We start from the raw sequence: 25508 nt of genomic DNA, 5'->3' as shown, positions 1-25508 counted from the left end.
TCTCAAATCTGGCCAGGGTTTTCCCTGAATGCTGGAACTGCAAGACTACCTCAAATAAATGGAAAATCAGCAATCTCTGTTCTTTGACCTCACCCTCAGACACCACTCTGGGCTGCTGGATACACAAAGCTCACCTGCTCTTGAGTCACCAAGCCTTTGTTTGCTGGGAAGAGGAAATAAAACAGTCACAGCCCACCAAAACCTGAGAGCTGCTGCAGCTCCCGGTGTAATCAGACACTGCCAGGATTTGCCTGGAGTTGACATTCACTAAAGAGATGTCAAAGCAAATGATGCCACTCTGTTACACAGCAATGGCAAGGTTACCCCGAGGGACATTCCTGGGCAGGGTTAAAATATTCATAATTCAGTTTAGGTACTTTGTGAGCTTCTCTCCTAAAAGAGCAGAGCATAATCCAGTGCTCTGGATTTTAGAGGCGCCTGTCCCTCCTTACATCATTTGACAAAGGCAGTGATTTGGCAGAGCTGGCAGGGAGTTTGGTTGGCACTGCAGTGAGCAGCCCGAGTGTCCCCAGCTGGGCCATCCCCATTGTCCTGGGGAGGGCCTGGCAGGGGCTATATTTGACTGCAGGATGGGCACTCCAACATGGGGAACATTCTTTTGGGGAGAGTCATTCTCAGTGTCATCACCAGGGAGAAGGAAACGCTCCTTTGTCCCTTCCCTTGCCTGGGGACAGGGGCTCTCCCTGCAGCCTTCACCGGGTGAGTTTGGTTTATCTGTAAATAAACTGCTGTTTGTTGTAAGATTTTGTAGGATCTTCATAGCAGCATCAGTTGTTTTCTGTGACAGCTTTATTGACTTGCACTGCAGAAATAGATTGTGCTTTGTGATCGTATCTGCTTTAGTGATTGATTTTCCAGGGTTGTTCTGATGAAAATCCTGGTTTGCTTCATGTTTTCTCACCAGCATCTGCTCTGTTTTACTGGCATGTTTAGAAAATAATATGCATTTGAATTGAAAAGTGTAGGTTTCAGCAGATCAGAACTCTGAATGTAAAACAATGAAATTTGTCCAGGGAAAAATAAAAACCATTATATGGTAAAAAATGAGTCTGTATCAGTAATTATTCATGAGCGTGGAAACAAGGCTCTGATGCCCAGGATGGCAGGACTCATTCTGCAGCTGAACAACTTCTGAAGAGAGCAGAAGCTATGAAATTACAATGATTTTTTTTCCCATAAAAGCCTGTTTTATTTTCTTCTTCTTTTACTTGTCAGCATTTGTTGTTTCTTCCAAAGTTAATGCCCACTAAGGAAATGTTATCAAGATAATTCTGTATTTTCATTTGCATGTTGGGATATTTTGCATTTGCCACAACAACTCTGCTTTTCCATGGACTGTTTATAAGAAATTTATTTACATCAACAGAAAACTGTCCAGGAGAAAAAATCGTATGAGAAAATTGTACCAGGAAAAGAGGAGGGTTTGTATTTTTATCAAGTTCAGATTCGAAAGCAGCAAAGCTCAAATCCAGGTAGAAAATTTGCCAAGGGAAAATTTCAGTCATGGAACACGAGCTAGGGAAAGATTTACAAGTATGTTTGAGCAAATTCTATTCAGCAACAATTACATTTGCAAAGCTGCTTTTACAAAGTAACCCGAGCTTTTAGAACCTGTAAATGTGCACAGTGCAAGGATTGTGCTGGGTGGTTTGGATTTAACTGCAGGAGAGGGAGATGAGCAGGGATCCACTTTAAAAACTGACTTTAGTTTAATGCCCACCCATTAGTCAGAGCCTAAAAGCAGCGAGCTGTGGATTTACAGAGCAGAGGCTGGGAACAGCCGGGTATGGATGGGAGGGCAGAGCAGAGCAGAGGCTGGGAACAGTCGGGCATGGATGGGAGGGCAGAGCAGAGCAGAGGCTGGGAACAGCCGGGTATGGATGGGAGGGCAGAGCAGAGCAGAGGCTGGGAACAGCCGGGTATGGATGGGAGGGCAGAGCAGAGGCTGAGAACAGCAGGGTATGGATGGGAGTCAGGGCAGGGCAGAGGTTGGGAACAGCCAGGTATGGATGGGAGTCAGGGCAGAGCAGAGGCTGGGAACAGCCAGGTATGGATGGGAGTCAGGGCAGAGCAGAGATTAGGAACAGCCAGGCATGGATGGGAGTCAGGGCAGAGCAGAGGTTGGGAACAGCCAGGTATGGATGGGAGTCAGGGCAGAGCAGAGATTAGGAACAGCCAGGCATGGATGGGAGTCAGGGCAGAGCAGAGGTTGGGAACAGCCAGGTATGGATGGGAGTCAGGGCAGAGCAGAGGCTGGGAACAGCCGGGCATGGATGGGAGGGCAGAGCAGAGGTTGGGAACAGCCGGGTATGGATGGGAGTCAGGGCAGGGCAGAGGTTGGGAACAGCCGGGCATGGATGGGAGTCAGGGCAGGGCAGAGGTTGGGAACAGCCGGGTATGGATGGGAGTCAGGAGTGCCAATGTTTGCTCCTCTGTTTCACCTGTTGGGTGGGATTGCTGTGGGAAGCTTCCCTGGTCACTCTTTGGGAAAATCCTGCTGTTTGCTGAGCTACTCCTTTCAGCCTGGCATTTGGAAGGATGCTGTCTTCTCCATGATTTTTCAACCCTTCCCTAAGAGCTCAGGAGAAACACCTGACCCCTCAGGATCCAAAGGACTCGATGAAGCATTGTGCTCTTGGAGTCCTGAGCTGGAACTGTTCCTGTGTGAGCCTGGGAATGGGGAATTAGAGATTTGTGGATGGGAACATGAGAGAGAGCTCTGTTTCAGCAGCTGGAACTGGTGGAGCACCCTGGTTTGGTGGGAGGTGTCCCTGCCCATGAGATGGGCTTTAAGGCCCCTTCCAAACCAAACCACCCCTGGATTCCAAATAAGTCCTGAGGAAACAAAACTACCCACAAAGGGCTGCCTATCACCTGTTCTGGGACAGCTCCAGCTGCCTTGAGAGACTTCATTTCTTCCCCTGATCCCACTTTCCACAGAAGCATCATGAAGCAAACCCCTCTCATAGTGTGAATGTCAGAAAATACTCTTATATGAACCTTCACTACAGCCCCTGAATGCCCAAGCAAAGCAAGGACTTAAAAAGATTCTGTTAAAGTGTCTGACTTGAATGTTTTAGTCTATTCCAGCAAGAAAGTTTGGCTTTGACATCCCACCATGGGAACCCGAGCCTTCTTCCACCACAGAGAGGAGGAGCAGAAGGAGGAGAGGAAACAGAGCTTGGAAATGACCTCCACAACCAGGAAAAAAAGGTTCAAAACCAGGTAAGTCCCAGAGTCAGGGACAGATCGAGTCAATTTGGTCCAGGGAGGGCTTTCCACACAGCCACAGATTTGTAGAATTTTGAGTTCATGAAATGATGGAACATTATCTGGGTTCTTTTCCATGAATCTGCCCCTGGAAGTGATGAAGAGGAGACTTTCAGCCTTTCAGACCTATCGATAGCAGCTGCCCTTGCCTTGACCTCCAAAACATCAAAGTAAGTCAGGAGTTACTATAACTGCAATTAACCTTGTAGGCAACATCCCAGCCCTGTATCAGGGTCACAACTTCCAACTTATTCTGTTGGAAGCAAAAAGAACAGGTTCAATCCAGAGGTTCTTCCTTTAAAAACACCGGGCCTCAACTACAATGCAGGAAATTAAATGATGGTGCCATGTGATAATGAGGAACATTGCCCTGCTCACATGCAAGGGTGTGAGAGGAACCAGATTTTATAGGAATACATGGAAAATACTGACGGATTAATAAATGAATGGTAACAGGTGGGACTCTCCCTCTTTCCTAGAAAATCTCAGCAACATCCCTCCTTCCTTTGATCCTTTTCCCAGCTTCCTCCTTGGGATTAAAAGTGGTCAAACAGTGGGTCCCCATGGAAGTTTGATCTCTTCTGTGAGTGCTGCTGGTTCCTGTGAGGGATAATTCCCTGACGTTCCATTGGCTGGTGTTCCTGACCTTAACACTCCCGATTTAACTAAAAAATGTGCTATAAACAACAAAAAGGACCCCCCCAAAAAGGGGGAAAAAAGTGTTTTCTTGATTTCTGCCGGCTTTTATCATCATGTAGTTCCAGGGACTACAATCTAAGAAGGGAAGCTGACATCCTGGAGCTGGAACAGAGAGGGCAGAAGAGGATTCGTTTCGGGAATGACATGGAGAAGATGGAAGAGGAGGTGATCCGGACCTGCAGGCTGCTCCGCGTGAGGGCTGACCGGAAGGGCCTGCGCAGGAAGGTCAGAGCAGACACCTCTGCCGGCAGCAGAGATGCCAACAGGCTTAAAATTGTGCTCTGGAGAGGATCCTACACCTAAGCAGGAGTTAGGACAACCCCAAAATTTCCCCAACTAAAGGCCTTGCACCCCTGCCACTGGAATGTTATCGCAGGTCCCCCGTGTCAGAGAATTTGTGTAACAACAGCCTCCCTCTGCACTGCCTTTATTCCGTGTCTCCCCTCACAGGCGATGGAAAAGGCCTGCCTGGAGAAGGAATTCCTGGAGCTGCGCTCGGGGCGGGCGCCCATGTTCTGGATCCCGCTGCGGGCACACGCGGTCTGGGAGAGGATGGACGTGACCCTGGCATGCACCGCCCTGGGGTCCCCAGTGCCACAGGCCACCTGGTATGGCAGTGCCAGCAAGGCCCTGCGGGCACAGGCACACGGGGAATGACAGCCTTGTCCTGCCAGGAGCGAGGGAGGGACAGAGGGAGGGAGGGAGGGAGAGCTGCAGAGGTCACAGAAAACACCTCAGTCCAGTCCCAGTGCTAGGACCAGGAGGGGCACGGGGGCCTGGAAGCAGTGACAGTCCTATGGGATCCTTCTGGGACAGGGCTGACGTTCATGAAGGTTTCCCTGTTTCCCTTGGTTTTCCCGCAAGCAAACTTGGGATTTAAGTCTCAAAGAGCAGAACCTCCTTTCAGCACTAAAACACCACAAACACGCCACAACAAGGCCTGGCTGCCTTGGACGCCATGAGAGTTTCAGCATTAAACTGCTGCTGCTTCTACAATTTGTAAAATACAATGCAAGTGTCATTTACTCCCTTTGTATGTTAACCAACCACTGGGGAGGATGTTATGGACTGGGCCTGAGTGCAGCACGCACCATAAATAGCAGAAACAGAGGAAAGATCACCTCAAAAATGCAATTTGCAAAGTGTACTTTGATCAGTTTAAAGTGACTGACCGTTCCTCCCCTGGAAGGTTTAAGTGTGCAAACATTTGCATTACTGATGACTCGTAGGCAGCCAGCTCTGCTTCTGTGGGAACTCTGTGTGTCCTGTGTCCTTCCAGAACGACCTCTCTGAATTATTCAGAGAGCAAAGAGAAGCTGAACCTCCCACACATCCCTGGTGAACAAAGGGAGGAGACATCTGTGAACTGCCTCACAGGAGCTGCAGGGCAGGGAATGCAAAGCCAAGGCTGAGCAGCCACACAGGACCATGGAGGGGGTCTGGGTTTAGCTGCCAGACTGTTTTGGATTGAAGAGGGAGATCTGTAGAAGAGGGAATTGTGCCTACTCCTCTTTTCTGTGGTGTTTGATGTGGGTCCTTTCCTAACAGCACATTTCCTTCTTTTCCACCAGGTATAAAAATGGAATCCCCATCGATCCCCGCCGAGCCCCAGCAGGAAAATACAAGATGCAAAACAAATTTGGGATGCTGACCCTGCACATCAGCAGGTAATGTCTATGCCCTTGGCTGAGCTGCTTTTTCAACTAAGACCTGCTCTCCCAAAACTCCCAGTTTGTGTATGATAAACAAAACAAGTAATTCTTCTGGAATCTGACCTTTCCTGCCTTTAGGGTGTTGTGTTTGAGCTAAACCTTTGCCAAAATCCACAGCAGTTCACAAGGTTTAAAATATCTTAGGAAAATAAAACAAAATCAAACAAAATTTAATGGTTTAATTTGCTTCTGCTCCTCTTTTTATGCATCAGTAACATTTTTTCCTTCAGGATAAGGAAAGCAAATCAAGCACTTCATGAGCAGACACAAGAATGTGATTAAGGAGGATCAGTGTAAGCAGAACAACGTTAGTTCTGATCTGTGAATTATACAGTGATAGACAAATGCAGATCTTCAGTGGAATCAAGTGTTCCACAGGCCTTTTGCTTGTTCAGTACTTGAAATGTTTTGCTTCTGGGTCTCAAGAGAAAAAATTGACCCCAAAGTATCAGAAATCCTCGTAACTGAAAGGAAAAGCAGCTTCTGAATGAAAAGCAAACACCTCTGGGATTAAAGGGGAACCCCTTTGAATTTGTCCTGTGAAATAGGAATAACTGAAAGTTAAAAAGGAGGGGAACTATTTTTTCTCAGATGCTCCATGGAAGATTCTGCTGAATACAGTGTGGAACTAAAGAACCAGTATGGTGAAGCTTATTCATTTGCTACAGTGCTTGTCAGGAGTAAGTACAAATGTTCCTCTGTGTTTAAACTTTCAAATACTGCAGAGTCTTCAAAATATTTTCATTATTTGATAGGCACACACAAGCACTCTGGAAAAGCAAAGTAGTTTGATAGGAGCTGAGAGAACAGCTTCTCTTCCTTAGTCACTTCTGGGCCCAGCCAAAGTTTTTCCTTTCAGATTCCATATGGACACAGCTGTCCTTTCACTGGGATAAAATTGTACTAAATTTAGGTGCTTATTTCTTCTGGACTGCTATGAAACAGCCCCACAGTTAAACACACAACAGGCTTAGATAAGCAAGAAATGGGTTCCCAAGAACTGTGGCTTTCAGAGGGACCTCTCAGTGCATTATTGCAGAGAGTTCCACATTTTCCCCTGAAATCAGTAACTACCAAGGGCAAATGCAAGATTTTCTTCTTTGATCTGTGCTGTTCTTAAAATAACAGGCATGGACTCCACAGATACACATTGTGCACAGCCAAATCCAGACGTGGGGAAGGAAGTAAATAAACCACCAGCACTTAAAAAGGGAAATTAACTCAAGCTTTAGGAAAAATGCAGAACAGTCTCACAGGATCACAGTTTGGCTGTTCATGTTTCATATATTTATATCCAAATTACAATTTTTTAATAAAAAGCAGGACCAGAATAGGCTCACAGGACTGCAGACAATTAAGCCCTTCAGTGGGACTGACAGAGCCCTGTGTCATGGGTTGTGTTATTACCACACTTATTTTTCACACGCCGTATTTTGCTCTGAATCCTGTCTGGGATACAGACCCCTACAGAAGAACGTGACTCCAGGGTTGTAAGAGAAGTGTATTATCACATCTTTTAGGTCCTTTAATTAAACAGTGTCAAAATTCAGCATATCTGGAAATATGCAGCAGGCATTTACCAGTTCTAAAGGGATGTGTATAACAGCCCAGAAACCCTGCATTTGCAGCCTTCCCAGATTCCTAAATTCCCCCTATCCTAAAGCAGAAAGACAGGAAAAGTTACCAGGGGGTTCTCACAGTATGGCCACAACAGGAACTGGCCTTTGCCACAAAGCAGCAGCAGCCTGAAAGAAAAAATCCAGGCCAATAATCACCCACTCCTCTCAATTCCCTCTGGAATCCTTGAGATCAGAGCAGGAATGAGGATGGAACAGGGCCTGTGGTCTAGCACAGCAAGGCCTGGCTGGGACAGCTCTCCTCACCTCCAAGTGCCTGGTTAACCTGCCCCTCAGCAGGGCTGAGCTCTGCAAACCACTGCAGACATTGGTGAGGGGCCCCCAGTGCTCCCTCCCAAACCCATCCCAGTAACCCGAGTCTTCCTTCTGCTATTTGCATTTACTGCTCTGAAAATAGAGATTACACCAAGGCCTTAATCCTGCCTCCACTGGAAACATTCCTCATGCCCCAGGCAGGCCATGGCATCTCCTCCCCTGGCCCCTCGCTGTCGGGAAAGGCCTCGATGCCAGGGGAGGGCCCTGGGATCCCCAGTTCCCTTTCCCTGAAGACATCACTGAGGGTCTCACAGGACCTGGGATGAGGCTGTTTTACCTCCAGTGCTTTACATTTCCCTCCTCCTCAGTGGTAACACTCACTCCCCATCTTTTGGTCTGCTGCTGCCAAACTTCAGCCACTGGAAGGACAGGCTTCATTTTATGGGCATTTTCTTGCAACTTGAGAGAGAAAAGTACCTCAGTTTCATCTTAGGTGCATCAGTTCTTGGATTTCAGCCCAAATAATTTCACACTGTGCTGTGATGCCAAGAGGTCAGAGCAGGTGGGGTGGACCAGCATCCACCTGTGATGCCTCCAGAGAATCCAGAAACAACTGATTTGGGAACATCCTTCCCTCAGCTCCAGGAATTACCTCAGTGTCTCAGCACAAATATCCTTTCTTTTGGTTAAATCTTGAAGTCCCAGTCACTGGTAGTTTTCAAGAATCCCAGTCATCCTCTGGGAATGCTGTTAAAACTCAGGGGGTTGCTTTTATTCAAATCTTTATTTTATTTGTTTTTTACTTGCCTAGTGCAGCTTGAAAAGGCAGAAGCCAAAGTGACAAACCCCTCCTTAGCTCTGAGTAACTGAGTGCACGTGAGCATTTAGAGCAGGACTGCTCACACTGGAACAGTCATGGGAACAATCTCCTCTGCAGACACATCCCCAGGGGCTTGTGAAGGGCATCAGCTGTCAAATGAATTAAAGTTTTACCCCATGGTGACACTTTAAAGGTTCAAATTAAGGGCTGGCTTGAGAGAAAAACAGTTTGCTGAGCATCACTGGGTGTTTTTAAGAACATAAACACTCCATGAGATTTGCTAAACATATTTTCTTCTTGTCTTATAGAATATTATGGAAAGGAGTCAGGATTTGATTCAGAAATATATAAAAGTGAGTAAATCATTGATGTTATTAATTATTTTTATAGCCTGATGCAATGTGATTATTTTTTCCCTGAGAGCTTTTCCTGTCAGCCTGACTGCACATGCAAGGCCCACTCTAAATATATGGCAATAACATACTACAGGGGGAAGGCTCTGGAAGCCTCTTTACCATGCTGATTTTTACTCTTATTCCATAGGATCCCTTTTGGCCAGAGAGGCAGATTTTGCTTTTCCACTGAAACCCTTATTTGCGAGAGAAAAGGAGCCTTTCACCCTCTCCTGTTACTTCTCCTCTGATTTACTGGACCACCAACGAGGCATCACCTGGTTCAGAGATGGTTTGTAGGCAACAGCTGAGTTGATGTGCATTTACCTCTGGGAACACCCCACTGGAATTCATAGTTGTGATTGAATATTCACAGAAAAAAAAAAGAAAAAAAAATTAAAATTCAGGATTCCTGAGCTGCTCTCTCAGCTCTGCTCAAGCTATAGATGTTACTATCTAATGTCTGTCTTTTCCCTATTTGTAAAGGATGATACCACTAAAATATTCTGGGATGTTTAAGAATATTTTGAGAGACTTAGTCTATCCAGAGAAAGCACCAAGTGTTCTGAAAGTCTGTGCTTATCCAGTGAGAAAAACTTTTGGATGCTCCGTGTTGTTCTGCTGGCAGTCAAAGATTTCCATCTTGGCAACCTTTCTGTCCATGGCTCTAATTTGAAGGCACAACAATAATGTCAGGAATGTCTTAGAGATCTCTCATCTCACTCTGTGTTTTTTGCTGCATTTGGAAATCCACCACTCCTAACCAGGCAAATCCAGGTGAAATTCCTTTCTCCCTTTTCCTGCTCCACAGGGGAGCTGCTGCAGGACTCAGAGCGTCAGGAACTGAGGTACCAGGACCGTGAGGCCTCTCTGACAGTGCCGTGTGCTCACAAAGAGGATGAGGGGTTCTACACCATCCGTGTCCCCTCGCTGGATGGATACAAGGAGCAGACCACTTATGTGTTTGTTAGAGGTATCTACAGAACCTACAGATCTCCTTTCCTATTGCCTTGGCAGAAAGGAATTCCCACCCTCACACACAAGGAAATAGCTCCCAATTTTGAGCACGGATACAATTATCACAGTGACCAAATCTTATTTTCACTGGTGATTTCGGTAGTAGAAAATAGGATTTGTGTTACTGGGATAGGCCCTTGGACACTTAAAATTAAGCTATTCAATGAAAATTTTGGAAGAGGAAAGAACAAAACCTAAGCACCCTCACTTGGTGTTGGTACAGACGCTGCAGCACTAACAGCTGGTGCCCCAGGATCCCCCCTCAACGTGAAATGCCACGATGTGAACAAAGACTGCTTGGTCCTTTCGTGGGTAGCACCCAGTGATGATGGAGGAAGCCCAATCCTGGGATACCTCATTGAAAGGTCTGTCAGTTAATCCTCTTTGAGCCAAACCCCTCATTCTACTGTGGAAATAGCACGAAGGAACCCTGTGGGCTGTGCTTCCTTGCAGGTGTGTGGCTGGCTCGGAGGAGTGGGTGCAGTGCAATGCCCAGCCTGTGAAAAGCTGCAGGTGCCCAGTGCTGGGCCTTGCTGAGGGACAGACGTACCAGTTTCGGGTCAAGGCTGTCAACAAGGCTGGCATCAGCCACCCTTCAAAGGCCAGTGACCCCGTTACAACCCACGATGCCAGCAGGGACAAGAGAGTGACAGGTTGGTACCAAACCCAGGACAATTTGTTCCCTCCCTATGGGAGACTGCAGGAATAACTGAGTGCAGATTGTCCAGATCCTTCCCATTCCCACAAATGCCTTCTCTGAGCCCATCTTGGGAGCACTCTGAACAGAAAAAGCTCAAAATACCATTGTTTGTGACATAAAATGTCTGTAATTATGCATTGAACAAATGACCCAGTCCTGGGTTCCGTGTTTCTCCCCAAGCACCTCCTGTGGGTGGATAACACTGCCCTGTTTGCCATTACAGTGATTCCATACGATGAGGGCAGGATGATAGAAATATCCAAGGATGACCTGGAAGGTGAGTTCAAATTTCCCCAAAGCGTTTGTCTCCTTCTTTATATTGAAGAAATCTTAATTTACAGTGGGAGAACAGAATCCATTGTAAAAGAACTTGGTTTTCCTGCTGTGTTATCACTGAAATAAAGCCATTCCTGCCTTCCCATAGGACACATCAAAATTCCCTTGCCACCCACCAATGTTCATGCAAGTGAGGTCAGAGAAGATTATGTGGCTTTGGCCTGGGATGAACCGGATCCAAGAGGCAGAGAGCCCCTGAATTATTATGTGGAAAAGGTAAGGAAATAGTGTCACACAGGACGGGAGCTGCAGAGCAGAACCATTTGTTTCTCGTGTGGACCATGGCACAGGTGAGGCCATTCCCAGTCAGGAACTGGGGAGATCCAGCCTCAAATCCGGCTGCTTCAGCCTCCTCCAGCCCCCAGGTCCCCTGAGCCATGATCCTGATCCTGACACCAACTCCAGGACTAATGATTAACAGGGAATAAACAAGTAACTTTTACACCACAGAACAGTAGCAGAATTCTAACAGGAAGAACTGTTCCTGCCCTACAGCCCTGAAGGATGGAAAAGTTGCAAAGAACTACACAATACCTCACTGTCCCGTTCCCCACTAATCATTCTGTTGGTTAATTAGTATCTTCCACCAATCTCCTTTCATACATTCTCATTTCTCACCTCCTGTAGCAAAGGGGCCCTCTGTTGCCAAGGGAAAAAAGTTTGTGTGTATCAACAAGAAATACGTCATTTATGGCTTTGTTCTGTGTTTTGTTTGGAGTTATTTGAAACTCCTTTCCTACAAAGACCTGCTCTGTTATTGGTCAGGAGGGGCTTGTGCTTACAATAGGAGTTGTAAATCATCACCTTTTCCATTACAGTCGCTCGTAGGCAGCAACTCCTGGCAAATGGTGAACCTGGATATGCCAGCAAATTCCCCAAGATTTGCACTCTTTGATCTGGTTAAGGGAAAATCGTTCCTGTTCCGCGTGCGATCCGTGAACAAGTACGGGATCAGCGAGCCCTCCCTGCCCAGCCCGCCCGTCACTGCCGGGGCAAAACTGGGTAATTATTTCATTACTCTGCTCTGCACTAACGATGTGGAGAAGGGGATTGACTCTGAAAGGAACGAGGGGGATCCCCTGCCCACCCTCTCCTCTAAACTTCATGGTCTATGATTACACAGTAGTCGCTTTGATATAAGGAAATCTCTTAAAGCCTTAAATCCTTCTTTAATTGGTTTGCAGTTGGTCAGGGCAGTGTAAATCTAAGCAAGCAGTGAGTGGGGAATTACATTTAATAAAATAGGAACAGTTGAAGCCTGTGTTTAATCCAAGGATGCTTCCAGCATGGTGTGAGGGAGGTGACAGTGTGGAAGGAATGACAGGAGGCTGCAGCAGCCTGGTTTGGGGGGCTCAGCCAGGACAGCAGCCTCTGCAGGGCTGCTCTGGGTGGTCTTCCTGGACTGAGCTGACAGCAAGAGGGGCAAAGGCTCATGTTGGTGTTTCTCTTATGCAGAGAGATGAGCACTCACTCTCTATTTGTAAACTGTCCCACACTGAAGCTGCTCCAGTGTCCATTCACTGCAGAGTGAAGCAGGTCCCAGGTCAGGGTGGAGCCAAGGACAATCAGTAGATGAGTTTTGTTCCCCCTCTAATTCAGAGGAGATTGTGTGGGGTAAGTGCTGAAATCAGTGGGACAGGAAGAGGAGATCTGGCAAACCCAAGCACAAAAATAGATCCTGTAGAGTGGGCCCCTGTCTGTGGCATTTTGTTCTGATTCCACAGAATCCCAGAATGGTTTGGGTTGGAAGGGACTTAAAGCTCATCCATGGGCAGGGACACCTTTCCACTATCTCAGGTTTCTCCAGCCCCATCCAACCTGGCCTTGGGTACTTACTGGGATGGGGCAGCCACAGCTTCTCTGGGCAACAGTTTGAAAATGGTGCTCTGGAAAAGGTGAATAAACCAAGCAGACTAACCCATTTATAATATTTTGGGCTTTTTAAATTATAGATTTTAACCATCACTATTTTTGTCTGTGTCTTTTGTTTGTTTCTTTCCTTTTTTAGCTCCTCTGCCTCCACCATCTCAGGTTTTGGCTTTCAGAGACACCAAGACATCTGTTGTTCTGCAGTGGGACAAGCCAAAGGATGGCCTGGAGCCCCTTGGCTACTACATCTACTGCCGGGAGACGGGCACAGAGGAATGGCAAACAGTCAATAACAAGCCAGTGACATGCAATGAGTGAGTTCAGCTCCTCTGCTCCACTGAGGGACAACAGGGGCCCAACCTGGATTCTTCTGTTTCTGACTGGAGTCATGTTTCAGATAAAAAAAGAACTTCCTTCAGTCCCCACACACAGGCTGGCACGCACACCAACACCACGGCCTCTTGGAGGGTTCAGGATTGCTCCAAGCTTCACTTTCACACCCAGAGCTGGCAGCAAAGGCTGTGTGCTCTCCACAGGCTGGGGCTGTACAGTCACACAGACCTTGGGGCACCAGCAGAACCACATTCCACGGTTTTGCCTGTTTTCCAGTAGAGTAGGTCAGTGTCAATCACATGCAGGATTTACAGTCCCTCTCCAGCTGTGGGGGTCATGTCAAGCAGAAAAAGTCCATTAAAAAGTGCTGTTTATCTCCCTGCCAATGGTGATTCCTCTCCATCTGATCCATATCCACTGTGATTTATTTGGAGCCATTTCATGTGACACATTAATTTGTAGTGACAAATAATGATTTTGCAAGAACGAAGCCTTATTAAAGTGTGCTGCTGTCTGTTTAAGCACTGTTTACCTGTACTTTGCACAGGCAAACACAAACATATTAATTTGCTCTTCCAGATTTACTGTTCCTGGGCTGCAGCCTGGAAAAGAATATGTGTTTTGTGTGAAATCTGTCAGCGAGGCAGGGCTGAGTGAGAGCTCACCAGAAACAGATCCCATCGTTGTCAGGCCGGCGATCGGTGAGTAGTGACCAAAATTAAACCCCCATCTGTCAGGCACAGCTCCCAGTGCCTGCTATGGTGACAGTGTCTGAGAAACAAAACAGAAGGGAACTCATTTTCTTGTACCCTGCAGCTTCTGCCACCAATTACACTTGCCAAGCGTGGACACAGTTAATTAATCAGCATTTTGACCTAGCAGTGTGTTACATTTGCAACGTTAATTTGGCTCTGGTACAAGTGACCATTTTAAGTGCTTGATTATGTGATGTCTTGAAATCAACATTGGGAATTTCTCAGGGAAATTAGAAAATCCTACAACCACACCATCCAGGATCTAACCCTCCACGTTCCCCATTTTATCAACCCACTGCTTCTATGTTTTCTGTCACACAAACCATAAAGCACCAGGCAAGAAACATCCTGAGACACATCCATGACTTTTGCTGTGACTTCCAAATGAGAACGTGGACGTTGTGCTGACCAGTTCTGTTTTGTCTGTCCCTCTGTGCCCAGCCTGTCCCTCGGCCCCACACAGCTTTGTGCTGCTGCACTGTGGCAAGGCTGAGATGACCATCGGCTGGAAAGCCCCGAAGCGCAAAGGAGGAACGAAGATCCTGGGTTATTTTCTGGACCAGCACGACCACTCTGAGCTGGACTGGCATGAAGTCAACACTCAGCCAATTCCTCAGCGAGTTTGCACGGTATCCATGTGGAGCACAGCTGGGAACAGCTGGACCAAGGGTTGAGCTGGCTTCTCTCTACTTCTTCTAGTCCAGAAGTGCCCTGCTGCCCTCCCCAGCCCACACAGGGCTGCATTAACCATGTCTGCCCTTCTGCACCCCAAGGTCAGCAGCCTGCAGGAGGGACACCTGTACGAGTTCCGTGCCCGTGCCATGAACAGGGCTGGAGTTGGGGAAGTGTCCGAGCCCAGCGACTTGTTCAGATGTGAGGAATGGACAATGCCAGAGCCAGGTATCGCTCATGTAAAACCATCCAGGAAAACACCACCAGGTGTATTTGTTATCTCCTCACTCTTCCAAGGGATTTCTACCACAGATCTGGTTGCTCCCAGGACAGAAAAGCACACAAACACTTCCAGGGATGTTCCCATGCAGGGTATTATTCCTGTATTACACAGAAACACCACCCAGGTATTTTCAATAATATTGTTTCCAGAGAATGAAGAATCTGGATCTAAACGCTTAATCCCTTTGTCTTAACACCACAGCAAGTAACATTAAAGCAGCTGGTTATGCTATTTTATAAACCTACCCCTAATTACCATAGAAGGCATCCCCTACAGAGCCACCTCCAGCTGTTACCTTGAACTCTGCTCTCTGATCCCAACCCAACTGCAGTTTTCCCTGCTCCCTTGTGTGCCAGGCCCTCCTTACGACGTGAGGTGCACTGAAGTGAGGGACTCCTCCCTGCAGCTGCACTGGGAAGCTCCGCTGTACCTGGGAGCAGGGCCAGTCACAGGGTATTTCATAGACCTGTGTGAAGAAGGCTCAGAGGAGTGGAAACAAATAAACAAGCAGCCCATAGCCACCACCCACATGAAGGTCTGTATCTGCTCTTAGTGACCAAGTGCTGCTTCTCTTAGTTCTGACATTAATTTCTGGCTGTGTTTCCTACAGGTTTCAGACCTGGAGACAGGGAAATGCTACATTTTCCGAGTAAGAGCACTGAACAAGGCTGGAGTTGGACCCCCTTCACTCCCCTCAGATCCTGTGGTGGCTAAAACCAAACCTGGTATGAAACTAAAAGCTATGAGATTGGGCCAGTCTGTAAATAAATTGATTATTTCGGTGAAAAACTGCTTTATGACGCATCAGCTACTTGCTTCACAGCAAGAAACACCCTCAGTAAAACAAAGATTAACAACTCAAGCTGCCCAAATTAATTAGCTCTAACTGTGCACTGTGTGGTTGGGGTTTTGGGGGGTGTTTTTTGAGTCAGATGTGCTGAAGCTCAGCCCTGATCTGCTTTGGTAAGGAATGTTTTGTGGGTTTTTCGCTCATACAGGCACAAATGAAATTGAGCTCGGGGTGGATGAAGAGGGTTTCATTTATATGGCTTTTGAAGCTCCTGAAAAGAATGACTCTTCTGAATTTATCTGGTCAAAGGACTATGAGGGACCTCCAGATGCTGACAGAGTCCAGATTGAAGAGAAAGGCAATAGGTGAATATCCGATGCACACTGAGAAAATGATCGTGGACTGCTGAGTAAAGAACACTTTAAACACCAAGAAAAATGTGAAGCCAAATGTTGCCCTCTCCTTTCCCTGATTCCCAGCCCTGGTGTCCATGAAATCTGGGGAGCATCTGCCATCATATTCCCAATATCTTTACCTTGCTCCTCGTGTCATTTATAAATTCCCACGAATTCTGTATTTCCTGTTCTGGTATATCAAATTCTGTTAAAGGAGGCATCATTTCTGAGGTAAATATAATTTTTGCTATTATTCCTTTTACTTCTAGATCAAAACTTATACTGAAAGAGCCCTCAGAAAAGGACCTGGGTGTGTATTCAGTGGAGGTCACGGATGTAGATGATGATATCTCTGCCAGCTGCACTTTAACAAAAGAAGGTAAAAACTGGTAATTGCCAACAACAAAAAACTAATGTGCCCTAATTTTCTAATCTTAGATGTTTAGAGGAAAGTTTTTTGCAGAAGAATAGTAAGTGACTAATGTCACTTAATGGTGTCATTAAAAAGATGTTTCCCATTCCTTGAAGGCTCAAGGGCAGTTTCTTTTACAGTCCCCTAAGGAAAGATTCCATGCTCCTGCAAAGTCATTTTTCCATTGCAGTTCAGATTTCACACTTGGCTATAGTGTCACAGTGATTTAAAACTTCTTTAGCATGCTCCCTGAATTGATCCAACCAACATTTTATTCAGATATAACCAACAATTACCTTCACCACCTTTTTTAGTCCTCCCCATTATCGAATGTTTTATCTTCTCTTTGACATAAATAAAGTTTATCAACAAATTCAATTAAATGGATACAATTGACTTGTTTTGGCCTAGAGTTGACTTTTTATTCTCTGCATTTCAGATCTGGACAAGTTATTGAAACGTAGCCACGAAATCAGGAACCCACGTAAGTTGAAGCAGCAAAAAGCCACGAGCACAGAGCCAGCCTGGGAAAGGGGAACCCCAGCACAACCCTGGCTGAGCCAAATCCTGTGGTGTGCCTGTGATTCCCCTGTGGGATTCTCTCTGTTTGCCAGTGATCAAGCTGATATCTGGCTGGAACATTGATGTTCTGGAGAAAGGAGAAGTGAGGCTGTGGCTGGAGGTGGAGAAGCTGTCCCCGAACGCTGAGCTGCACCTGATCTTCAACGACAAGGAGCTCACCAGTACCCCAGTAGGTTTTCTTCTGCATTTAATCCTGATTTACTTTCCCACTGCTGAACAGGGAGGTTGAGCAAGTGAGCACATTCCCAGTTTTCTAAATTCCCATCAGATATTTTGATGGGAATTTTGAACTGAATACAGACGAATCTCATCAATTCTAAAAGCAGATGGAAGTGATTTATTTCTCAGGCCAAAGCACTGGAAATAACCCTGCCTTGCGTGTTACAGCACCTTCCAACCACCTCATACATCCACAAAAATGTTCAGGCCTCCTCCTTGTCCTCCCATATCAAATTAATATTAGAACATTTAAAAAATACTTGGAATGAGAGGACCAGAGGGGAGAACAGTTGAGAATGAAGCACAAATATAAATCATGGGCTGTCAGCTCAGTGCAGAGCAGCAATGCCAACGACCAGGACCCCCCAGAACAAAGGACAGGACCAGGCCAGAGCAGTTTGGAGCTGTCAGTGCCCTGTTGCAGGGGTGAAAGGAACATGTAACAAACTTATCTAAGGCTTTATCTCTTCTGAAATCTGTCTCCTCTCCACTGGAGAACTGACACGGTTCTGCACAATGAAAAGCATTTGTCAGGCTCCTTGGAAGGGCAGTATTTGCTCAGAGCAAACGGGGCAGTGAGGCAGAGTGATGATAGTTGTGTTTAAGCACCTGGCAGTTTCGGGGTGCAGGAGGCTCAGGGGTACCTGCACCACGGCAAGAGAGGGGAAATATTCCTCGTCCTAGCCAAGTGTGTAATTCCATGTCACAGATCATAACCAAGTGCAACTCTTCCCTGACACTAAAAATCACAGACATTCTGTTTTCAGCTCTGTAAAATCCAACAAGGAAGAATGTTTTGTGTTAGGTGGTTTTACAGCAACTTTCTCTGTGCTGGAAGCAACTCTACCATTCCTACACACACAAATAACAGATGAATGCCACAGCGTGGCACAGCACAGTGCACTGCCTTCATTATCCTGTAGGATGAGGGGAGTTTATAAGGATACAGATACAAAATGACTGGAATATCTGCTGTGGAAGATGCTGTGCCAGGATCTGACCTTGGAACTGTGGAAAAACTCTTCAGTTTATCCTATTTTCTTTGTTTTTTACACAGACACACAAAATCAACTTTGTCAAAGAGAAAGGCCTTGTGGAACTGATAATCCAGGATTTCTGTGCTGATGACAAAGGGGTGTACACAGCCCAGCTCAAAGATGGGAAAGCCAAAAATCAATTCACCCTCGTTCTCGTGGATGAATGTAAGTGGAAATTCAGGATCAAATATAGACTGCCATGCTCAGTGGAAAGTTTGTGAGGCACTTAAGGCCCCAAAGTATTTCCAACAGTTCTAATGGCACACTGGGAATGGAGAGGGCAAATTTTAGCCCACATTTAAAGTCCAGGAATCATTTAAGAAATTATCTGAATCTCTCTTTACCATAAATTAAAGCTTTTGGTCTTATAAATAGGTGCTTGATGATAAAAGCAGTCTGCTGAAGTGGAATGCTTAGTTCTTTCTTTCAAATGTTTCACATATTAGCTTGCAATGGTGAACTGTGCCTTGGCAGCATGTGTGTAGTCATTTATCTCAGGGCAGGATCAGGCTGGAAATTCAGTGTATTTAGCAGCTGGTCCATTGCACTGCCCTGAAAGCAATAAAGAAATTGTGTCAACTGCACTCCAGGACATGGCACACAAGCTCAACATGGAACACGCAGCTCCCTGGACATGCAGTACAGAGAGCCTCCTAAAATTAATTAAAAATAGAAAGTAACAAGATTCTCATTCAAATCCTTCCCCATCACGTGCCTATCTCTGGTTTCAGTTCTCTGCACTTTGCTTTCAAGTGACCTTCTAAAGCTTCCTAAGTTTTTGAATAGAAAATGTCTGTAAAATGTCCAGTGTCCCTGACTCCCTGGAGAGACACAGGCACTTTCCCAGAGTGATTCAGCACTTGCTGGGTTCAGGATAGAAAATAAATTTGATGAGCTGTGCTCTAAAAGTGCACATTTGTCTATACTGACAATGTAAAGGCAGATACTGAAGTTAGATGTGGTTGTGCTCTCTGCCTTCTTCGGTTTTCTTACTTTTTAAATATTTTAATTTCAGGGTTTCTGGCTTACCCTTTTATATGGTCAAATCTTGTATTTAATTTGCTAAATGCTTAATGGTGAGGTATTCAATGGTGCCTTTTCATTTTTTATGAAAAGAAACATTAGGCTCTCAGCATAAACAAACAGCACAGCTCTAATGATAACACCTTTGGTACAAGAAATATCCAGTATGGGGGGGTGTTGACCTTGTCCTTTGCTGTTCCACAGCTTTTGCTAAAGTAGCAGAAGAAGCTGAAGCAAAACGGAGACAGTGGAAGAAAAAGCAGGGTAAGATCAACCAAAGGTTAAGGACTTGTCAGAATTATGCCAGGATGGCAAAACCCAAGCAAAGTTATTTCACTTTATCATCTTTTTAAACACATTATTTAAGCTGATAAGACACTAGGACAAGACTCCTTGTTTTCAGATACTTTGCCTGGCCCTTAAAAATCAAGACAATGAAATAGTTTTAGCCAAGCTAGCCAGATTTATCAATAGAGATCTTCTGCATCAGTGCTGTGACACTGAACACTTTCAACCTCTGAAAATTGTCCAACCTGAATATATATTCTGTAATTAAGATCCACTGCCTCTCCTTGTAGAAAGCAGGATTTCTAGCTAAGTTTATAAAGATCCATGCATTCCACTTTCACCTCCCATCTTATGTTGATGAATAAAGAAGTTTATAAAACAAATTCAGAGGAGAAATACTACAATTGGAAAGGTGAGTCCCTTCTAGTGAGGATAAAAATATTCACTTAATAACGACTGTGCTATCCCACTACGGGTCCCGTGTTGCTCAGTATAGGACGAAAGTGTGTCTGAAGTTATTTATTTCACAGTTTCCCTCCCTATTCTCTGCCAAACTCGGGAATTCCCAGCTGCACTGCAGGAATTCAGCACTAGATGGAGGCCCTCCCGCAGGAAACATGGCAAAGGCACCACTTCATCCATTTATTTTCTTTTCCAGGTCCACATTTCATAGAGAACTTGAAATGGAAAGTTTTGGAGAGCTGTGAAGTGCTCCTCACCTGCAAGGTACACAGAGCCCGGGCTGAATCCCCTCAGCATTCAATTTTAGGTGTAAATTTTCAGAGGATATGAGCAGTGCTTGTGCAAATGCTTTGCTGCAGACCAGTGACAGCAAGGAGATGGTTTATTTGGGGCAGAAATTTTAACAAAGAAGGGAGTTTGTCAGATTCTGGAGTAATGTAAGTGATGCTTCATATTAGGACATCCAAGAATTCAGAAATCAAATGTATTTTGACTTCTAAATGTTGACTTCAAACAGGCAACAAACCTGAGGAAGGACACCAACTTCCAGTGGTTCTTCAATCACAAGGCACGAGCTGGTGGAGGGTTTGATCCACAGACTGGGATGGGAACTCTGCAGATCACAAAGGTGAAACATCAAACAGCTCAGAGGTTCACAGGAAAATGGCAAAAAATATGGGTTGATCTTATTAATATTCCACATGTGTTTTAGGTAGTGCCCACTGAGTGAAAGAAACACTGAGAAAAGCAGAAGAGAAGAAACTTTTAATGTTACAGTCAGATTCTGAATCTGAATTCTGGTGGAATTCATGGCAGGGGGTTGGAACAAAATAATCTTTAAGGTCCCTTCCAACCCAAACCAGGCTGTGATTCTAAGGCCCTAAAAAGAAATAAGATGTTTTTAACAGTGGGTGGCTGCTGAAAGTTTAACACTTCCTGAGAGGCTGAAAAGAGCCTGAGGGCTTTTCAGGTTTCACACAGGGACTGAGGGCAAAAGCTGAGCTACTACAAAGGAGGTTTTGGGGCAAACTGACCCTTTTTCCCCCCTCACTTCTGCTCAGTTCAACCAAATTCATTGGGAAGGAAGAAGAAAATCTCAGCTTTTTCCCCTTTTCCAAATCCTGCCCTGTTTCAAGTAGATGGGAAATTTCTTTGGGAGGGGTGTTGTTTGTTTTGGGGCTTGTTTGGGTTTTTTAATCAATACTACACAAGCACACACGTATTTGGTAGGTAACCAAAGCAGATGAGGGCCTGTACAAAGCAGTTGTTTCAGATAACCGAGGAGAGGACTCCACCCAGCTGGACCTCACAAAAGGAGGTAAGAGAACCTTGGATCACACAATAAGACACACTCACACACCTGCCCCGTGTTCATTTTGGATTTAAAACCAAATATCCTCACTTTCTATGAAACCTACATGTCCTACATGCTTTTATAGGAGTTAAAACCTGCATTAAAAAGTTACTGGTCAAATCTGAAGTTTCCTGCTCTACATCCTAATGTCATTTCCACCTGCAGTCATTTCTCAAGCTAGGACAGCATTATAAATTTGTCAAGCCCCACAGATAAAAGCTCAGGAATGTTTCAGTCACTTCAACCCAGAATTAATCAGAAGATTCTGCTGCCCAAGATTAAATCCTGCCCCGACATCTGGAATCCATCATTTAAACCTGACACATAAATCTCCTGTCTGGGAGGCAGCTGGTTGCACATGGTGAGTGTGAAGGAAGATAGGAGCATCTAAATTTAGTAAGAAATGCCCAGCATCTGAAAACCAATGAATCAGAGGCAAAAACTCCATTCCCAGTGAGCTTTGCCACAGAAAAAGACAACACATAACTCGTGGATATAAAACATCCCAACCATAGTGAAATTAATTGGTAGATTGGATGTGATTTGCTAAGTACTGTATTTATAAACACTTAAATCTTTGTCTTTCAGCCTTTGAAGAGCTTCTGAAGGAGCTGTGCAGGATCAGTGGTATGTCAGCTCTCAGCAGTTGCAGCAGAGGGGGAAAGGTGGGATGGCACAGCCAGAGCCAACTGCTCCTGAGCTGTCCCTGGGTGTGGAACAACCAGAGCACCATCCCCTCACTGCTCCTTTAGCTGGGATTTTGTTATGGAACAGGTAAATTTGTGCATTCCTCCTCAATTTCAGTCTTTCCATTATACCACCAGCTCTTTCTGCTACACCTCTGAAAATCCAGCCTACTGAGGAAGGCATCAAAATCTACACAGAGGTCAAGTACTACACAGACTACATGAAAACAACCTGGTATCACAAGTGAGTCCCCCAAAAATATTTGCAAAGCTTCAGGAGCCCTTGTAACTGTTTATCCAAAATTAAACATTTGGGCCTGAGCCCATACATTTTTAAGGCCATTGTAGATTTGTGTTAGTGAGGGTTGAAAACCAAGGTTCACTCTCATCCTGGAACATGTCTGGGAATTCCAGAACGAACAGCCATGTTATTTTTATCTTAGCACTGCAGAAATATTTATAAGTGATCATCTTTACTAGAATAATAATGATGCTGCACTTAGGTTACTTCTCAGTTACAGCCTCCTTGGTTACAGACAGAATTTTTTCAAACACTTTATTTTTACTACTCACATTTTCCTAAAGCACTCTCTTCCCCCACTCTGAATAAAATATATTCCCAAAATTACAAAATTCTTCCCAAACACTGACTAATTTAGCCTCATAATGTCTTCCTAAATAGAGAACTGGTGTTTTATTAGATGCCACCTACACATGTATGTAAGAGGGTGAATTTCTAATAACATTCAAGGGCTAAATTCTTACAAATATTCAACATGTAAATGGTATTTAGTCTCCTAAATAAGAACTAAGAGGTCTTTTGTAGAGTTTGTGAAGCTTTGGCAAGCTGCCTAAAAGCACAGCCCCATGGGATTTCCTCTCTCCATTAAATGAATCCTGACTCCCACACTTCCAACCACTACAGGTCTAGAAAAAAGTGAACGCTCTGATTTCTCCAGCTCTCCTAAATATTATTGAAATTACATCACTTGTTTACCCAGGGAGAAACAACTGGAAAGCCGTGACAGGATGAGAGCTGGGAGCACCATGAATCAGATCTGGCTCCACATCCTGGACCCCACGGAGGCCGATAAGGGCAAATACACCCTGGAGTTATTCGATGGGAACAGCTCCCACAAGCTGTCAACAGACCTGTCTGGGCAAGGTGAGCTGAGTCACACCATGGCATGCACCTGAGCTGCTTTCCAGGAGCCCTTCAAATCAGGGGCAGGGACTCCTCTCTCCCTTATTGGAGCTGATTTCCATATGGAATTGGGGTAAGGAGGACAGTGAAGGGCCCACAGAAGCAGGAGGAGAGGGGAAGTGGGCAGGAAAAAGGATTGAAGCCCTTAGGGAGCCTTGGCACTGCTGGGGAAAGGATGAGCAGGGGGGCAGCTGCTCCTGGGATGTGTCCAATTCCTCCACTGGACAACAGAGCTTACAGGTGGCATCTTGGAAAAGAGAATTTTCAGGTTTACAAAGGCTTTTCCAAACTGTTGTTTTTTTCCTCCTCTGAACTTCTCTTTGGAAAGAGAGAACTCAGACCCACTTATTTCAGCAGCACACAAACAGAGCTGTGTTTCCTTAAGGCAGGGGTAGATACCATCTAGAGGGTAATTACATTTATCCATGTAATCCCAGCACTGATAACAACAACATCATGTTAAATCTACTGAGTCAAACGAAACAAAAGGCAACTTTCCCTAAAACCTTTCCTTCTTGCAGTCTTTGAAGACGCCCTGGCTGAGCACAAGAGGCTGAAGTAAGTTCCTGCCTAAATGTTTTCACAGCTAAATCTATTTTGAGTCTCATACTCTAAATTGTTAATATAATGGCTAATAAATAAAACCACAATCATTTTCTCTCCCATTCAGGGAAGCAGCAATAGCAGAAAAGCGTAAGTAAATTATTCTCTTTCCTTCAGTGAAACAAAGCCAAGTTTGCTGATAAGAAAAACTGAAAGATTGTATTTGTTTGTTCCCAGGTCGTGCCAGGGTCGTTCAAGGTCTGCCAGATGTTGCCACCATCATGGAGGACAAGGTAATATTGAGTAACTCCGTTAACTGGTCCTTGCACAGACACAGAAGGATCACTGATGGGGAGGAAAAATCCTTGTTTTCCCCTCCTGTCCATTGCCAGCAGCTTTTCTGAGCTGCTGCAGTTGCCAGAGGTGGGAAGTGGTGCCCTCCTAGGTCATCTGCACAGCCAGATCCTTTCTGTTGTCTTCCCATTTCATAGGATTGGATTTTTAAGGCCTTTAGGTACTGGGCCTGATTTTGCCATCAGACCAACTCCCTGCTTACATTTCTGAGTCACATTCCCCTTTCCACAGGCAGCATAAAAACCTGTAAAGTAACTGCAAACTCACCGTGTGCCTGTGGAAGTGCCACTTTACAGCATGAGAATCTATAAAAAGAAAGTAGCACAAATATGAGTCAGGCCCAGTGAATTCAGGCAGGTTAATCCTGATTGTACTGGAGGATATCAGGAAAAGGAGTAGCAGTGTTGGAATGTCACCTAAGGAAAATGTGAGAACTGGTTTTTATGGTCCTTAATTTAAAAGATGTGTGGATGTGGCACTTGGAGACATGGTTCAGTGGTGGCCTTGGCAGGGCTGCTTAAGAGCTGGACTCAATTTTAAAGGTTTTTTCCAACCTAAATTCTGTGATTCTATGAACTGACTTTCCTTGCTCATTTATAACTCCATAATCCATCTCTATTCTCTGTTTCACCACAGACCCTGTGCTTAACTTGTTGTGTGTCTGGAGATCCCTACCCAGAGATCTCCTGGTTCAAAAACGAGAAGGTCATCGTGTTTAAGGACAGATACAAGATGGATGTGAAGGGGTCAATGGTCACAATCACCATAGAAAAAGTCTGCAATGAAGACACAGGAAAATACAGCATCTATGTCAAGAATAAATACGGGTCTGAAACAGGGCAGGTCACTATCAGTGTCTATAAACACGGGGAGATCCCAGTAGGAACAGAGCAGGAAGTCCCACCTGGGATTACCACAAAAAAGCCCAAATGAATCAGTTAATTTATGTCTCCCTGACTCTGAAAGGAATTTAACTCCTTCAGATGCCTTTCAGTGTCTCTGCCCTAAAATTCAGGCTTGTGTCTCTACGTTTATTTTAGTAATATTTCAGTATTTTGATAGTTGTTAGAGAACAATTCTCATGTGTGTGTGTGTGTGTGTGTGTGTGCTCACGTGTGTACACTGCATGTTCACCTTCCAGAGAGACCCTGCCCTGGTAAATCTGCAGGGGAAATACCAGAGGATTCACACATGAGGCTTTCAGTGGAGGTTTTTTGTATTAAATCACTGCATGTAACAGATTTTCTTGTAGCCTGTGTGTGTGTCATTAAAGTCAATCCCTTGGTGACATCTCAGCACTGCTTTGAGTATATCCATGATGAAACCACTCCATCTGTGGGTGTATGGGAAGTCAGGACACACTCCACACATAAAAATGGCCCTGCAAA

At 45.2% G+C, this 25508-nt stretch overlaps 2 protein-coding genes across 5 annotated transcripts in view; one reads left to right on the top strand and one right to left on the bottom strand.

Moving 5' to 3' along the window:
• The window catches only part of GRHL3 (grainyhead like transcription factor 3), a 116904-nt gene that overhangs the window by 84937 nt on the left and 6459 nt on the right, over nt 1-25508 (bottom strand). The window lies entirely within an intron of this gene.
• MYOM3 (myomesin 3) lies at nt 550-25359 on the top strand. Its single transcript, XM_068994416.1, has 37 exons — nt 550-720; nt 3102-3246; nt 3387-3461; nt 4050-4215; nt 4441-4598; nt 5562-5657; nt 6294-6382; nt 8723-8767; nt 8958-9098; nt 9618-9779; nt 10047-10188; nt 10277-10476; nt 10747-10800; nt 10948-11075; nt 11678-11861; nt 12868-13042; nt 13641-13762; nt 14258-14445; nt 14590-14716; nt 15128-15306; nt 15382-15496; nt 15770-15926; nt 16226-16335; nt 16808-16852; nt 16983-17119; nt 18227-18371; nt 19434-19493; nt 20176-20243; nt 20497-20607; nt 21210-21297; nt 21922-21960; nt 22158-22263; nt 23021-23184; nt 23745-23781; nt 23894-23916; nt 24004-24059; nt 24757-25359. Exons 2-37 carry the CDS (start codon nt 3140-3142, stop codon nt 25051-25053), a joined length of 4296 nt encoding a protein of 1431 aa, XP_068850517.1. The 5' UTR covers nt 550-720; nt 3102-3139; the 3' UTR covers nt 25054-25359.

The sequence above is a fragment of the Aphelocoma coerulescens genome, chromosome 23 (assembly GCF_041296385.1).
Source record: "Aphelocoma coerulescens isolate FSJ_1873_10779 chromosome 23, UR_Acoe_1.0, whole genome shotgun sequence".
Lineage (NCBI taxonomy): Eukaryota > Metazoa > Chordata > Aves > Passeriformes > Corvidae > Aphelocoma > Aphelocoma coerulescens.
This window is presented reverse-complemented; position numbering and strand designations above follow the sequence as displayed.